Source organism: Plectrocnemia conspersa, unplaced genomic scaffold (assembly GCF_051122295.1).
Source record: "Plectrocnemia conspersa isolate PC_06_02 unplaced genomic scaffold, ASM5112229v1 ptg000008l, whole genome shotgun sequence".
Lineage (NCBI taxonomy): Eukaryota > Metazoa > Arthropoda > Insecta > Trichoptera > Polycentropodidae > Plectrocnemia > Plectrocnemia conspersa.
In genome coordinates, this window is record NW_028277172.1 from 24,761,206 (window position 1) to 24,780,468 (window position 19,263).

At 30.0% G+C, this 19,263-nt stretch overlaps 1 protein-coding gene across 6 annotated transcripts in view; it reads right to left on the bottom strand.

Moving 5' to 3' along the window:
• The window catches only part of Liprin-beta (liprin-beta 1), a 118,725-nt gene extending 105,115 nt beyond the window's left edge, over positions 1-13,610 (bottom strand). For all 6 annotated transcript variants that reach the window (XM_088190074.1, XM_088190073.1, XM_088190072.1 and 3 more), the window contains exon 1: positions 13,486-13,610. In XM_088190074.1, coding sequence (XP_088046200.1) covers positions 13,486-13,549 — 64 coding nt within the window. In that variant the 5' untranslated portion in view covers positions 13,550-13,610. The remainder of the gene's footprint in view (positions 1-13,485) is intronic.
• Between the last annotated feature and the right edge of the window lie 5,653 nt (positions 13,611-19,263).

Genomic DNA, 19,263 nt, shown 5'->3' on the forward strand with positions numbered 1-19,263 from the left:
GTGCTGCCCTATAAATAGTCCTGTTTCGACCTGATTAAAAAACGGGATTGAAGCTCTCCTCCTCTGCAATTTTCATCATTAGGAGAATTGAAAAAATCCCACCTTTTCTGACAATAATCAAAGCTGAAAAGATTTTCTTGGAAGATAAACGAGTTGTACTCCTAGGGGATTCGAATCTTCAAGGATTTACCTCACCCTTTTTAATAATCCTGACGTCTTTCTTTTTTTGATATAATGTTTACTCGCTTGGGTTTCAAAGTCGATTCTACACGAGAATAACAGAAAGATGAAAGCCACTCAAAGCGTCAACCTTTCGAATGCCATTATTTATAAAACCTGAACCTTACATAATGCTATAGAATCGTCTTCGAAAGCTAATCCTTACAGAATTTAATTTACAACAAAACGATTATTTTATACAATAAATTTAATACGGACTTATTTTATGGATTCTTGTACATTTTATTATACTAAAATAAAGAATTTATTTGTAGCCTTATAAATAATAAATAAATAATTAAAAGTTGAATTTTAACAAAATATTTAATGTGAATTGAAGAATAAGTTTTGACTGGTAAAATCTTTAAAAATAATAGTATAATATTTTATAAATAATAGTTGTGTGAAGAACCATTCTGAATTTATTTAAGAGCAATAAATCAATCTTAAAAGGTAAATACATTTTAAACGTGTACGACAGATATGCAAATAAAATTCGACAAAATTGTATTTATAAAAATTCTATCTATTGTATCTTTTTATGTCAAAATTATTTTTTTAATCCGAATATTCATAAACATTCCTCAGTTTATATTCCTCAGTTTATCATTTATTTGTTATTCCAATATATATATGTCTAAATATTCATAAAATATTCCTTCATATTTGTAGTTAAATATTAACTCCAAAAACACAGTTGTGATGTGCACTTTTAGTGTTGCAAAATTAATCTTCTTATCTTTATGGTATTAATAACAGCTACGGCTATAACAACTATTAAAAGTAACAGTCTGAAGAAAAAAACTTTGTAATTGCCATATTTCTGAGTTAATATTATGCAGCTGTTGATCTTCTCATCTCTTTTAAATAGGTTCGGATTAGTGCAGTCTGTACTGTCTCAGACTAATAACCCTGAGACAATGGGTTCGAGCCACGGCAGTATACTCAAATTTATATTCATAAAAATGAGCTATTCTTTAAAAAATTGCATATGTTGCAAAGTGACATATATTAATTATAACTTATATTAAACATAATAATTTATATCACCGTTTCCTTGACTCAGTTTATGTCTGATTGACCCAGTTGGTACAGATTTACTTGGGTTTAAGCCAGTTAGGTTTAAAAAATAATGATGTTTAATTTCAAGTCTTGCAAAAGTAATTTTTCGAATATTTTATCATTTACTATTTGATATTCGAATATTTGGAAACTTTAATTCTGACAAAATTAGAATCAACTCAAAACTGATATATTACATATTGTTGTTTAGCGATTCATATATAGCACCAGTCAAGAAAAACGCCACATGCGCATCTGAAGTCCTGCGAACAATGCCCACGAACCTAGCAGTTGTCCAGAAGCACGCCGCAGTCGCACTTCACCCTCCAACGTGCGTATATAAAACCGAACTATACATATTGGACTCCATTACATGGACTTCTTTAACCACTGACTTACACTTCGCCTCTTTTTTGAGCAATGAACGCTCGACGATTTTCTTATTTTTAAAAAGACAAAACAATCAGGATTTTAGAAAGGATATTTAAACGAAGAAGAGTCAGTTTAAGAAGAGTAACAATGTTTCTAATATGGTCGTAAATAAGTTAAGATATACATGTGATAAAATAGTATTAATACGAAAATATAATTTTTAAATTTAGGGAATGAAACGAGTAGCGTTTAAATTTGTTCAAAAAGCAACTCAATATTAAACTAAAACAGCATCGTCATGAAATTGTTAATTTTTTGTTTAAATATAAATATAAACAAAACAAAGTTCCAACCATGTAAATAAAAAAAACAAGACTAAAAAAGCACGTCAAGTTCGATGGAACATCAAGGTTCTTCTTTACATTTTATTTTATTATAACTGTATATTTCACTGTGAATTTTTACTATCAAGTCGTATGTTCCATAAGGAATAATAATAATATTGTGGACGATTTGGTATTATATACATTTTATTAATACGTTCACCACGAAAGCTAACAGTCAATTGTTATGTACCAATTTTTGCAGACATATATTAAATTCTTGTGATTTCCATAAGTGATTCGTACTTTATAAAACCTAGCCAAGAGATATTTGTATTTAGCATATAGTACGTGTAGATAGGAACAGCTTGATAATGTTATTAATACTGTGTATGTTGTATAATGATGGAAAGGATTAGGTAAGCTATGTGAGGTCCAGTTTGACCACGACGTTAAACTAGAAAATGGAAATAGCTTTAGGGGCAATATCGGGTCGAGTTCAAACAGTTCCAATATTCTGGGCCTCCGAGGCACGTAACAAACGCGTCAATTGGAAGTAGTCGATATGGAAATTTTCGGATAGAGAATTTCGTGCCGGTAGTGTAATTGAATTTCGTGATATCTATCACTAAAACTTTAAATTTCAATAAATCATAAAAGGCGTAGCATGTTAAAGGAACAGGATATTAAAACCGAATCCAGAAACTAATAAAATTATTCACCATTCTCGACGACTATACGATGAAAAGTTCCAATAAATAATTGTTACGTGATGTTAGTCAGACGCATAACAACCGGGTAAACACAATCAACAACTACTAAGTAGTGAAACGTGGAACAGTTAACACCCAATATATTTTACTATGCATGATCTTGATTTTATTTTAATATTTCATCATGATATTTTTATCCTTAAACAATAAAACGTAATGATCGATCTGATTTATAATTATATAATAATTTTCAGGCAGGTTAGAAATTAAAAAACACTAGCGATTAGGACTTATGGTCTTCATTACATTTATTGTATGATACATATATTAAACCATAACTAGTTTCATACGCTTGATTAAGTATTACAAGGATAATCGTTGGTTCATTAAATCCATACCACGATAATGAGATTTTATAATAAGCTCAAGGAAATTAATCTACTTTTAAAACTTGAGACGCGCTGGATTCCCTATCTAATCTTACATCGAAAAAATCTGACGCATTAAGAGGTTCACGTAAACTAATAAATCTTGTTCGCTATACGTAAAACTTGTTATTTATAAACTCGACCCGTTAACCCAGCAAACATTTATATACACATATACTACCATTAACCATTATAGGCTCTGTATAAACAAGCTGCGGATATTCGTTCCCCACGAAACTCTTAATTGTAACTATGAATGTATTAATAATAATTATATACACGGTGGATTACTTTGCAAGACTCTCGCTATATACTGAAAGAGTTATTTGATGGTAAACGTTAAAGCGTTATCCAAACCACCAAAAGGAACAATTGGTTTTGGTGGGTGCTTTGGGAAAACTCGAGTGTGAATAGGGATCATTTCACTCAGTCTTGTATACCGTATCGCTTTGGGAAAGTTTTGATGGGTGAGAGTTTTAAGGATGAGGGACTTGAGTTTTGTTTAATTGCTTTTTGGTACACAAGTAAATCCACTTTGGTAACAAAAAGTGTCAAATGCTTATTCAATATCTAAAAATAGCACCCCTTTGCTCGCGGCGTGGCGACAAAATTATTATTGTAATATTGTTGGTAAAAATCATAAAAAACAATTTGAAATATTATAAAAAGTTGAAATTAGTCATACAAGTTTCAATTAAATGGTCATAAAACACGATAAATTGGAGATGTGCTATTCGGGTGCGTGTAGTTGGGGGATTAGAAAATACTCACACATTTTTTTATGCAATACGTACGTACGAATCAGGTGCATGTGGTGCAAAATAATAATAATACAAGTTATTAAAAACATGCTAACAATTTTCCTGTAGCGGCGCCTCCGGCGATGTGTCATCTCTGAACTGTCGTCCATTGCAGACGTTGAACAACCACCACCGGGTCATCCAGGATAATCCATACGCACTTGGTATTCTGGACTTTGATCTCGTCACACAATTATAGTATTACTCCACAATCACTATCACATAATTGACTATCTATCACTGTCACAAAATTGTTATCACTGTTATTCTTTCACGTAGCGCGCGATACACTGATCAGAGCTTTCCGTCTGACGCTCGTCTCCTATTATTCAGCGAGTTTTCCGACATTTTCCTTTTGATTGATCGTTTTGTAAAGGAGATTAATGAAGCGAAACGCGACAATAGTATATTGCCAATGGCTGTCAGTCAGTCAATGAAACGCTACATTTCCACAGAACTATGGGAATGGCTGTAAGTTTTCATATCAAAAATAATTGTTGCTTAAACGGATAATATGCTAAGTTAATTCTAGCTTTTTTTTATTTGCGAAAGTTTTATTTTTTTTAATATTTTTTATATAAAATCCAATGGCATAAGATAATTTTAATTAACATTTTAACACACTTTTTTAACAATTTTATGTTGGCTCGAAAATAAGTCAATGACAAAGCTCATATATAAAAAGCTCTATCGCTGGAGAAAAAATAAAAGGTCACATAATATTTTTTTTTATTATATAGAGTATATCATAAATATTGCGATGAAAAAAACTAAATAAATAAAACAATACATTACATTACACCCTCATACATCAATGTGTCACTTACATTACAATCTTGTATGTAATATTTTATTGGTATAACCACATTTTTTTTTAAATAATGACGATATATAAAAATAAGTATTGTATATATATATTTAGATAATGAAAGTAAACTAAACAAAATTAAATACCTCATGGTAGGTAATTAGGTATTAATATGTAGATATTTTATAACCAGCTTGTAAATTTAAACCACTTTTTATGAATCATATTATATTCTTTATTTATTAAAACCATGTCATATGATTCATATATAACTAGTAAATAGTGTAATGCATTTAAAAAACAACTAGCGAAAATATCACAATTATTATTTACTTTCTGATAGAAACACAAAATAATACATGCGGCATACTCGGGGGACGGTCGTACACAAAAAAAAATTACCGTCAGTGATTTATGATCGTTAGAATTATTAAAGATGCGCGTTATCCATCGGTTGATGGTTAGCTCTCTAGCAAGAGATGTGAATAATTTCTTTTTTAATACTCCAATGGAAATTTGATACTAATTACACAGAATAAATTATCGATTTAGAAATAACAAAAAATATTTATTATTCACAAATTCAGCATATACAATTAGGTGATTCATAAATAAAATTTTCATTCAAAAATTTATGATGCTTATTGAATATAAATTGACAATGATCGGCACATCATTAAGTTTCTGTTAATCCTTTGACTCATACTAGAAACACATTTTTGCTGTCAGCGATATATTGAGACGAGTGAGCCATTTAACGTGTTTTTCGATAAGCAAAATTATATATTAAAATTATCCCACGCCACAAAATTAACGATAGACAATTAATGTTTAATCACACTAAATAATTAATATTGAAATTTAACGGGAAATATGTTAAATTATAATTTTAAAATACTGGTATTGAGTATAGAAAGTTTTAGTTGCAGTATGTTAGATTATTGATGCTTTCAGCTGAATCTATGTTTGTAGCATCTTAATGTAATTGTGTCAGACTCTTTGGAATCAAACAAATATGTATAGATAAATATAACACTATTATTAATAATATATTGATTGTTTTAACTAATTTTTTTTTTTTCACCTAACCCAAGATATCAAAACAATGATTGAAGATATGTCAAAGTGTATTTGGCTATGTATTAAAAAAAAATATGTAATCAATTTTATTTATGATTATGGATACGATTGTTAAATGATAGTCAAATGAAGGGGAAAGATTGAGCCCCTTTTATTTAAGAATCTCTTCATAAAAGAGGGCAATCAAAATCGCAAAATTAAATTCCCAGTCGCGTAGCAAACGTCAAAATGCGATTATGGCCCAACGCGATTAGCATCTCTCATCCACCCGAAATCTAATACTATCCGAGCCTTTTGACGTATTAGGGCATCATTTTCCCTTTTCCCCTACGTTTCTAGCGAGAGATTTAGGGCATAAATCCTCTGAGCACTTTTGCGTGTCAATAAGCCGACCTCATAATTCACTCCAATAAAAATAACTAGAACTACACACACAAACAATGGGGAGCATGTACATATGTGGCATTCTTGTGCTGTTCATTATCCACTGGGGAAAAGCTCTCGTTTGCCAGATGCTCTTTCCCGCAATTGGAGCTTCGAATAATGCGAAAACTTCGGAGTGAAGTTTAAATTAAACGGTCTTGTCCGAAAACTTTTTTGTAAGAGCAAAAAGAAAAACAAGGGAAAAAGTTATTCACATGTGAATGTATGGGTATAATATTGAATTGTTGTGCAATATTGAAACTTTGAGATAACCTGTACAAAGGCAAAGGAATTACTGGTTGCAATTTAGTATTGAATTTATCGAAAAGAATGCGTGTTGCAAATGTTCCTAATATAAGACAAAAGTACACGACTTTTAATAAAAAAAACAGTCCATTCTGTCTCTCATTTTAAGTTAAATTTTATTCGAAATTAATTTTTCTCATATACCATATACCAACCCAACATAATATCGGACAGGAAATTGCGATGAAGCGAACGCGAAAAAATTAAACCTAAATAAATTAATTACCGATTTGGCTAATTGTACTAACTTATCGGAAGAATCTTAATAAAAATATAAATATATGTAATTTTTTCATTAGAACATGAAAGACGTTAGACCAGTAAGTTACAATGAAGTCAACACAATCAACAACTATTAAATAGTCGTTGATTGTGTTGACAATAGACTGTAACCAATAACACTTTTAACGACCTCACTCAATTTTATTTTAAATTAAATACTAAAAATAAATTATTATACCAATAGTTACATATGCCTCCTAATTACGTATTTATTAATTGTAAACAGACGTTAGCCCAATGTGTCACAACTGGTTAAACAATATCAATAATTATTACAACTATACAAACTCGACTCCCTACATTATTTTTAATTGACAAGAGTGAATAATATTTTTTTTATGTATTTTGTTGCTATATTATAATGGTTTTCTAGTTTCACATTTTATTTATTAATATTAATATTAAATTATTGTAATTGTTTTCATGCTTATTATGTATTTTCAATTATAATAAATATAATTTATTCATATTATTCCCCAAAAATATAGGTAAAAATATATTCTTTGAATTTTTTTGATAATAAATCCTCAAAATTGCAAAAAAAAAACTATGAGTTATATGAAATATATTAAAAACAATTGTTCTAATTCAATAATTAATACTTATTATAATGTGCAACTATTTTAGATAACTTTACTTCTATTTAATATACAAGCTGATTTTTTTCTGCATAATTAATTGTTTCTTTTACAAAATATAGAAAAAAAATTCTGAATTACATTTTGATTATTAGTTGTTATAGAATAAGATAATGAGTTCATATCTAATTATATAAAAGTTAATTTATGTGCTCTATATTTTAATTAAAAATTTTCAAAGTATAAAAAGCGTTTTTTATTACTAAATATGTTACAGGCAAAGTGTGAATTTCGAAAATGTATACATTAACTAGTCAATATATGCAATGGTAAATTATTTAAGTTACAGTAGACGCATCATAATTTATGAACAATTTAACTTATTATTGTTTGCTCTAACCTTTGTGTTTTTCAAAGACTACGATTAGTTTCTTGCGAATAGATTGTTTGTCAAACACGCTCGTCTGTTAAAGATTGTTCGTTGACGATGTAACTATCTCAAGTCAGAGAATTGACACACTCACTAGTTAGAGCATACTTTATCTGGGGATAGTATATACAAAATAAAGCATTGTAAAATTTAACTAAAACTCATACTTTGTCTAGTCGTTGTATACTTGATCGAAATTTATCACTTCAACTGTAACATATATAACTATTTTTTTAGTATTTTTTTCCAAATAATTAGAAGCAGGTCGAGTGCTTCAATTAGACACTTAATATTCGTTCGTTCTAGTTGTTTTTATCCTGTACAATTTATTTATTTCTATATTTAAAAACATAAGATGTACGCGAAAATTGCAAAAAAATCTACAGCACTGTAACATGATGTTTTAGAGAAAAATTAACGATACAGATGAAGTAACGCATATATTTAAATATGAATTAAATTATCTTGTCTTTGTGGCAAAAAATTAAGTATACCCTTACTATTAAATATGTATTATAATATTTTTTTAATATTGAGGCATTTTGATTTTTATATTAATTTAGATGTTTTACACATCATTTAAAATATTAACTCTAATAACATAAGCATAGGCTAAACAAAGCAATAGTTTTAAACTGAACCTAATTGTCATTTACGAAGGTAAACGATTTACTACGAGGCATAGAGTAATTAGGTAATGAATTGCAGCTTAGTGGTTTACTGCCTTGCCTTTTATGCGAAGGATTATAAATACAAATTTTACCTCGGAAAATAACATACATATATGTACATATGCTAGACATCTACTGGCGTACATTTATTTATATTATATTTTACATATTATTATTATTTAATTAATATTTACAAATAATCATATTTTTTTTTAAATAGTACCAAATACCACTATTCATATCTCTTATTCTTTAATAATTAAAATCTGGTTTTATTCTCAAGGCATTTTTACGCATATGCAGATCCTCACAAAGATCTACTCATCTAAACCGAACTCACACGCGCGCCAATCGCTAAAGGGATACTCAACACCTGTTGAGCGATCTGCTCCCACTGTCCATCCGCCACAAAAATCCAGAAAAATTCTAACTTTCAGCCCTAGCGATCAACCATTGGCAATTTTCTAATTCTCCCTCACGTGCTCAAACATTTCAGGTATTTTACAAATGTTTGGTATTCCAATTTTGGATACTTTTCCGAAGCGAAACGTTTTGTGCTCTCGCGTGGCCCTCCTGAGGCCGACTGGCGGCAGTAGGGCGGCGGAAGCTGCGACTGGTGGGCGGGCAGGCGGTCGGAAAACGCGGGGTTGGGGTTGGCGTATAGGGTGGTCGGGAAAGGAGAGGTCTCCAAGTTGGAAAATGAGTGCGGAACACTGTTTCATTATGCCGTATCGAACGACGAATTCGCGAACGATACACGCGATATAAAATAGGTATGTATTATATAATATTACATCAAGTCAGATATTACGGAATTTTAACTGTTAATTTGGCTCGAGAAAAATCCATGTGGTCGTTAAAGGAAATTAACTTATTAATTTAAGTGTGTATTAATGAATCTTATACTTTTATCAATAAATTGAATTATATAAGTTAATAAAAATGTTTGAATTTAAATGTTTCTAACAAAAACTCGGGTAAGCCATCAAAAAAATATCAAAAGATGTTGATGTACTCAACTCGACTTGTACTCAACTTGTTGAGAAACGATGGTTCATGTAAGTATAGCTTACTCTATGACTGTACTAAAATAATATACGTTAATCAGACTCGACACAAAATTTAACTCAAAAAAAAGCAAGGATTAGAAAATTTAGAATGATTAAAATGAAATTGTTTATTAGAACGCATTTTTTGCAAAAATAAGGCAATACTTAAAATCTGTTTACGTGTAGCTTATTTATTAATTAATAAAGGAAACCCATTTCCCGACGGGGAATTAATTAAGTCATGTTTGATTGTTGCAACCGAACAAATGTGTCCCGGAAAAATAGATTTGTTTCAATCTATCAGTCTTTTGGCGATAACAGCTACTAGAAGTTTTGAGCACATTGTGAGTAACATCAATAGCCAATTTAATAGCAAAGCAAAAGATTTCGAAATATTTTTCAAACTTTTTAGACTCTTATATGTATCTCTTGTTTTTCAAAGGCAAGCTACATAAAATTATAACAAGTTCACTATAATATAAAATAGCGAATATTTATAATAGTAAATACCTAATAATAGTAAATACCTATTTGTATAGGCTTCTTAAGTTAAAAAAATGTAATGTTAAATCGACTAAAATGTGTTACATTCAATAGTCGTAAAAATATACGAGGAATAGGTTGAGGCTTAGTTGGAAAAAATGATGTTTATAAAATGAAAACGGTTATCAAAGCATTGTATTATTTACCAGCAGATAGTGGGAAAAATCTCATTCTATCATGTGTTATTGAACCAGTTGAGTCAACTTTGAACTTTGTTATAAGGAACGCGTTTTACTTTGGTAATCCATCAGTGATTCGTATTATTTATAACATTTTCGTTGCAATCCTTAATTTGGAACCTTACGATGCCAAATATTATAGTTATTAGCTTCTTAATACGCTGGCCTTACACGTCAATATGTTTAATGTCAGCTATCAGGATGTATTCCAATTTATACCATTTAATTTTATTATTCTATAATTATTTTTTTAAATTAAATATTTTATGTTGCATGTATTTTTAGATCATGCTGGTCTTATTTTATTAAATTATTTGATATAATTTGCATCGAAGTCTAATGTCGTAAAATATTTTTAAAAAAAAAACAATACCTCTAGTAGAGCAAACATATCTCGTGTGGACGACTTGAGGTCTAAGAGGAAGAGGAGCTCAAAAACATAGAATATAAAGAGTACCTCCAAACTCTCGGCATCAGCAACTGGCGCTGCATGGTCGCCATGTGAAAACCCGATGCGCCAGAATTATGATGATAATCGAGTCGCAGTGAATATAATATTATGAACAACATAAAAACTTTTAATACACATTTTAATGAAACTGTTATCTATGAACCATTACAGAAATCTTACGCAGCTCAAACAGTGCGTATATGGGACACTGGCCCCGTTATCAACCCTCGCCGTTTCTTGCTGAATATTCATATCACTTTAAGGCTATGAGGGAGGCCAGCCGTGTGTGAAAAACACTCTGGCTCTCAAGTGTCCATTTATTATACATGCCTTTCATTTTTCACTCGCAAAGCGTATTTTAATGCAAGCTACTCTCTTGCGACCATTTTCGGGGACTGAGTTGCAAATTGAAGGAGAGACCCTTTGAGAGAAAACCTTGCGACATATCGGGGAGGATGCCTAATTAATTGCCCTTTGTGTCTAGGACCAGAGGAGACTTTTGAATCAGAGTTCTTTATGTGTCTAGAGATTTTTTTATACTCCATTGTGATACTGGAAAGAGCCCGCGTATTGTTTGGTTTAATTAAAATATTTTATTAAGATTCTTAATAACATTTCATCTATATATACCAGCGAAAGACAAACTTTTAAGAACTACATTTAATTTCCTTCTTTCGTAAAATATTAAATAACCTAAACGAAGTTTAGGAAACATATTTAATATAATCATACGTATTACTATATATTACATATTTATCTTTAAACATACACACGCGATATGTGTAGAGGCGTACTTAAGAGGGTGATAATTAGCCATACGTCTAATTAGTCCAAATAAACCCATCAACTATTCGTCAAAACCGATCGCATCATATAAAAGGGTTCGCGAAGATTCAGTCCTTCGACTTTTCACTTCAAATGGCGTTAATGATTATTGTGCATTCGATACATTACTTAAGACCGACGTCTATTTGACAAAAATATATATTCTTAAATAAATACTGCGCAATCAAGCCAAAATACAAGTGCTTCGAATGGACATTTCGATACACAATATAGTTATAAATATTTGTGTTTTAAGTTGGACTTTGGCGAAACTGAAAAACACACTAGCCTTATCTAATAAGTAAATAAATGTTAATAATATAATAATAGATCGTATTAAGGATGCGACAGACGTGAATAAGACGATTTAGTCGTCTCGAACAAGTCTTGCGAGAAATTTCTCAACTACCATCTAAGCGCCTATCCTACACAAATTGTGTTGGATTAAATACTTTATTAATAATTAATATCCTTTACACGTGATAAGAGTTGAATATTACATTGATTAAGGCAAAGGCGATATAAAAATATTAAGTTAATTAATAATTTTAATTTAAAAGTTTAGATTTTTTATAAAAAAAAACGAACAAACTCAATTTAATTTGTTTCTACAGTTTTAAGGGTCATTACACCATTGTAATAGGCACAACAGGCATTTTAAGTATTAGTTTTGGAATGTAAAAATAAAAAATAAACTCTTCATAAAAGTAAAATAGTTTATTTTGAGAAAAACATCAAACAACGCAGTTAATTTTAATTTTAACCCTTTCTACTCAATTTATATATCAAATTACACCCTGATTTTAGTTGTATCATTAGTTTTCCTATATAGTCTTTTGTATAAATAAAAAAACTGTAAAATTCTTCGCTTTTTCAACACTACTTAAACAAAATAGTCATTGAAATAAAACACTTTAATTGTACATGTTGCACTCATTAAATGCTTTTTTAACATTATAGTCATAATTTTTGATTTTCCCAATCCAAAAGACCCCCATTTTAAATAAGTTTCGTAATAACATAATGAATAAAAATATATATTAACAGATATTTTTTTTTTTTTTAAATCACGGGGTCGTTTTGTACCCCACTTCGGACTTCCTTTGGACCAGCCTTTGTTTTTGAAAGTGGTATAAGTAGAATAGTCCAAAAAAAGGTTTATTGTCCACAAGCTTTTGTATAATATTGCTTAAGTTCAAAAGAAATCTTAGCTGTCGGTAATCTGGTGAAGAACCAGTTGCATGTCGAATGGTCTTTGACTAGCAAAATACGTTTTTTTTAATACCTGCTTCTGTCAAATATAACCAGTGACATATATTTTTAATTTATTGATAAATTAAAATATTAAATACCCAGGAAAAGAGATAAAAATTACCAGTAATCATTTTGCAGCACGAGTTGAGACCCTAGTACTGATACAACTAACGCATTCAATTAGTTTTAAATTGTTTGTTTTAAAACTAGCTATAATAAATTGAGAATAACGATACTTTTAAATTTGAAATAAAAAAATACAATTCATTTTTCCATAAATTATATACGTATCCCTCATTTTGGGCAATGAGAGTTAACACGATTATTTTACTTCACGTTAATGGCCGACATTGACAATATTTAGACCGCAGTTTTTTTTTACGTTATTCAAACGTCAAATTTGAGCAATGGCGTCCATATTGTCACATTTTAGCAGAGCTTCAAACCACTCCAGTTTGTCAAAAGTTGCTGTCAAACTTTTTGTATGAACATTTGCAAAACTTGACCACGGGCGATTCGCAATCACAATAGAGAATTGTATAGTAGGCGCGCGTAAATAAACACAAAGCGTTTGTTTACCTATGAGTCGACATTGTCAAAGTTTTCGTTGGCGGTAGGTTAGACCGTTAAAACAGATTAAAGTAGACGAAGCGAGGGTGTATGGAGTGTAAATTAGGGTAGATCGGTACCTGCTAGATTGGTGTTCTCGTGCACGAAGAGGGGCATAGTCCCGTCGACGCCGCTGCCCCCCATGGCCCCTTTTCCGACCGACAAAGTTCCGCGCTACCGCTAACTAGCGCTCCTAGCGGCCGACGCTTAAACTAACACGCCCACTCATTCATCATATTCCTAATCGAGATGATATTGTTGAACTTGGTCGCATTGTTTTACTGTACTACTTATTTCTTCAATGTTATTACAATCCGTTGTTCCGTTGTCTATTTCGTTGCAATAGAAGCCAATACAATATATAATTTGCGCATTTTTAACGAGCATAATTTTAATGAGTAGCAACACTCACCATGACAGATGACATGCGTCATTTTTATTTGAATCGCTATTCTCGGAGCTAAAACGAAAACAGAAAAACTTGATAAGAAAATAAATGCTGCTATTAGTGTTTAAATAAAATAGTAAGAATTGCTTTATCAAATCTCTTTGAAATTGCTGCAGATATATGTATATATATATTTTTAAATAGCAATAAACGAATAAGTCATAATTAAACTATAAATTCTATAAAAATATCTAATTTGTACAAAGAGGTCTTAATATTATACAAGTAAAAATAAGTATTTTTAATGAAAATTTATATACATATATACTTACATTCAGGTTTTATTATGATGGCAATCTGGTAACACCATCGTGACGGACCTCTTCTCTTGGCGACTCTGGTGGGTTCCCAACCGGTGCGGGCCCCGCGCACCATTCACTGTATATAAATAATAAAAAAACATGTAACTTCAAATCGTCAATAAAATACTACTGCAGCGGCTTAATCTGTGTCTAATTGCCACCCGTCATCTCCCGTCTCTAAAAAGCTATATAAATGTTTTGGCGACGGGATGGTGACGGGTAGCAATTAGACACAGATTGAGCTGCTGCAGTAATGTTTTATTGAGATATGTTTTAGTTGTTTACGGTTTAAGTCAAGCCTCCCTTGTATAGTCGGCTCGGGAATTGCGCGGACCCAGTACCAAGCCTAAGTATAATAATACATAGAAAAAAATACAACTAGTAAAACAAGCTTAGTGTATCATTTATTGCTCCTTCCAACATCGGTAAGACGGTCATCTTATGTCAAGAACGCATAAGTAACAATAAATCTACCATCAGCATCTCCTTGAGGGAAGAAGTTAACCACTAAGGTTTCGCATTTCTTTTGTTATCAATATTCTTAGATCAGTGAATTTGTTATGATATTTTTAGAAAATTATGTTTTTATACTTCTAAATGTCCACTTTTATTTTCAATGATTTTAAATTCGTAGAATAAATTTACTGTATATACCAGGCGCATACGGTGAGATACTTCCCTTTCGCTCACTCGAGTGAGAGATAGGGACGGTGTTTCTGGTTTTTTCAACTTATCTCTTATAAATTCCTTAGGTATTTCGGGCTTATTGGCCCTCAATGTATCGGTAAATAATAAATCGTTTTGTAATAGACATAGAACTTAAGGAATAGATGTGAAAAAATTGTCTGCGATAATATTTCTATTGGTACCATTGTATTTTGCTGTCATGTTCTTGCCGACTCTCATTCCTTGATTGACTTCTCTTTTATTATTGAACATATCCGTATATACTTGGCAATTTAGAATGTAAGATGTTCCAGCATCGACTACTTCCCAAATTTACGGATGTGCTGTTTTCATTACACTCTGATGAATCTGACATATTTGCTATGAACTTTAAATTATGAAAATTTATTATTACTGCTTTTATAATTAATAATAATTTTAAATGTAAATTTGAAAAGTATTTACTTCGTAATTTCAATAATCTTCGTTTGATTCCGATTCGAACATTTCAACCACAATTCCAAGAAAAATACTGCTTCTTCAAATTCGAGATCTGATTCATCGGAATCATATCTTTCGGCCATCGCTATAAATATTATTTAAACAAAAGGAAATTTATATTATTATTATTCAATGAAATATAAATATTAAATATACTTGTTAAGTCGAAAAAGAATTGAGAAGCCCAGGAATATTTTGCGTTTCAATTTAACTCTCCAGACAACAGGCAAACAAATACTGACGCACTATGCGTGAGGCAGCTTGCCCTAACTCTCTCGCTCGTTGCGAGAGATAAGGTGATATACTAACCCATCTATCTCTTGCGAAATTCTCTGACAAAGCGATAAAGCATGAGTGCAAGTTAATGCCTGATTTAAAAGGCAATCTTTAGAATAATCTAAGACAAAATCTTACATTTTTTTTGTACTGGCCACACCGATGACATTTGACATAACCCTTTAATGTATATAACGCTACAATTTACAAAAAATATGACTAAAAATAAAATAATTTATATTTAATTTTATTGATATTTACTTCCCTATATATATATATATACATATATATGTAAAATCCAACATATCCTAAAATGAAACAAACGGACGAATGCACCAAATATATATTTATCCCTTTACCAGACAGAATATAAATAAATAAAAAAAAAACAATCTGTTGAACGTCAATCAATATAATCACAATACATAAGGAATGTAATAATTCGGTCGTCATGAACAAATAGTGACGGCTATTTGAAAACAAAATTAAAATACAAACAAATCGACCGTTACATTATCATCGGCAAGTTAAAAAAACTATAATCTAATTAATCATACATCATTCAACAACAAAAAATACATACATAACATACACAAGATTGGTGTATTCTCTGGTGTGATTAATAATATATAGACATAATAAATATTTCATCGATATAACAAGTTCACTTTTATACTTTTTGGGATATCATAATAATTTTAAAAATATATAATTTGCACTTATACAAAATATCATCTGTTTTTATACTTTTTTCAATAATTATGTGCCCATAAACACAAACTTCATGTTTTAATAATATAGTTGCATTTTTTTTAATTTAATATATTGTATTGAAAAAAAACATAATAAGATTTCACTGCCTATATGTCCATTAAATTATCAATAAATACTGTACAACAAAAAATATATATTTATTTATTAACATACCTTTGCCATATACATAAATCCTAGGCTCAAACCGTGTAACAAATTGTGATGGAGAAAAAATATAATTGAAATGTCAAAAAGGTGAACATTTTTTTTAAATTCAATATGATAAGATTTACAAATATATAATATGTTCATATATTAACAACTAACTCTTTTATAAATCAACATATAAAATAACTTATTTATCACTATATATATACTTATAAACATGATTTGTTTTAAAAAAAAAATATAATAGAGTAAAACTAGCAGTAGACAAAAAAAATAATGAACTGGTTGTCGACCACCAAGTTAAACTCTTCGATAGCTGATACTGTGATTAAACAATTTTTTTTCATTTTTTAGGGGCACCACTTTATTGTGAAAATCTAAGAAACATCTTTAGCCTATGAATGTGTTACGAGCGACTACTTTCTAGGTACAGTAGCAAACATGATAAAATATTTAAATGTAACAATTTTAACATTACTATATCATATATATGTATATAATATATATTGTAAAAACAATAAGTATCATTAAAATATATTTTATTTGTTAAATTTAAATCGTTAATGAGTACTTACTTAAAAAAATAAGTACGGCCTGCAAAAGCGGCCGACGGGTGCAATTGGACGGAATCGCGACGGCGACGTGCGTCGCCGACGGAAATCATACGTACATAATCGTTGGTAGCTTTACTAATATTTAATATCTTAACGATAGTAAGGCGTCTTTTTAACAGGCAAGACCACAACCGACAATATTAAGTACTTATAACCTAATGGAATGATTAAATAAAAAGAACACGTCAACATCATTGAACCGAATGCAAATACAACAGAAAACGAACGGGGAAATAATACATATATATATACACATAATACACAGCTGCGACTATAAAATCAGTTACAGTCGAAATATTGTATTTTATCACCGTGGTCTTTTTATTTTATATAGGCACCTTGGAATGATCATAGAACACAAATAAGCCCAAATTGATTCGATACGTATAAATAAAATCTTTTTATAAAAAAATAACGGTAACCGCTTGATATATACTTTAACCCTAAATTGTGGAATGTTAATTAATCTCAATATGTATCAATCGAAATGATATTTATATATATTAAGCTATTGAGTGCCACATACGTACATTTTTGCAAAACTTAAAAGCTCCCACTATATGTATTATATATATTTAAAAAAAAATATCAAGGCTATCATATATATGCGACGGTTCCTTTTGACATTTGTACTGTATCGTTTCACATTTTAAAATATCTGCTTTTAAATATATTCCTCCATAAATAACACATTCCGTGTTCTATATAATATAATTCATATATACAGGTAAGTATAAATATTATAAATATATTAAGAAATTTCTATTACACTATACATAACGAGACATATCTATGTATAATTTAAGGCAAATTCAAACAATGGATGATTCGTCGTAAAAGTACAATATTTTATAAGTACACACAGTGCTTGTTTTCCTATACATTATAATATAAATGAAACGTGTGGTCCAAAACATATATTTCTCAAACATCACTACAAATTTTTGGACCGTCTGTATTGATGAGTAACAATTTCAACGTTGCACTGTCAATAATCAAATACAAAAGCGAATTAGAGTAATAAAAATAATATTACGTAACAAAACCATATGCACTATACATATATGTGTGTAATAATAATAATAATCATCATAAAAGTATCTTTATACAAATAATTAATAACAAAAAAGAACTTTATATATATGTATAGTATATACACACAAATTGGCTATTTTTAATAAGTTATTAATATTTACGTAAATAATATCAAATTCGCTTAAGGTCAACGAGTTTTTTTCTTCTTTCTTTTACATAATAACTATTTAGTCAACACTAACATCGCTTAGCATTGACCGTCATCTTTGTGAAACCCTGCGTGAATAACGAGAAACAAAAACATTGGCTAGGAATCTGCTGCCGTTTCAGAATGCTGCCTTTACATTACCCATTAATAAAAAATAGACTACGATTAAGTAAACTCTATAATGACGTATCCTCTCCAATGTTAAGTATATAAATTCAATTAAGCTCTTCGACAGCACTCCTTCGTGGACACTGTGTGTTTCGTACAAAAAGGAAAGGCCATGATTTACTTATGCATATACGTAACTGTTGCAATAAATATGATTGTGTGTATATATTATATTATATAGATATAAATCTCTTAAATTCTTTATAGACATTATAGCAAAATATATAATGGTATAGAATCAAACTAGCAAATACAATTTGAGATGTCATTATTTGGCATGTTCAGGTGTGTCGACGTGTATATTTTTTAAGAATCAAAAATGGAATGTAACAAGACTATGGAATATAACGTTCAAAATTTTGTACTATACGATTTGAAAAGAGTATTAGAACATCGACACGGTCCTTCATCACAGCAACGATATACGAAACAAATCATCTCAATATAAAACATTGCCATATAAATTACACTTTAATATACAATTTTAAAGGTACTCGGATCTGTTCGAAGTTACACAATTGATTGGAATGCTAATATTACAATTGGAATGTTCGACGTATAACCTTTGGTTTTTTAAATTTTTTCAATAGAACTTTGGCGTCTGCGTAAACACAAATGTATATAAATAAAAAAAATCTTCATAAATAAAAAAATCAATATATATAAAAAAAACAATCGTATATCATGTGGAATGCAGTGGAATGAATTCATGTAGAATA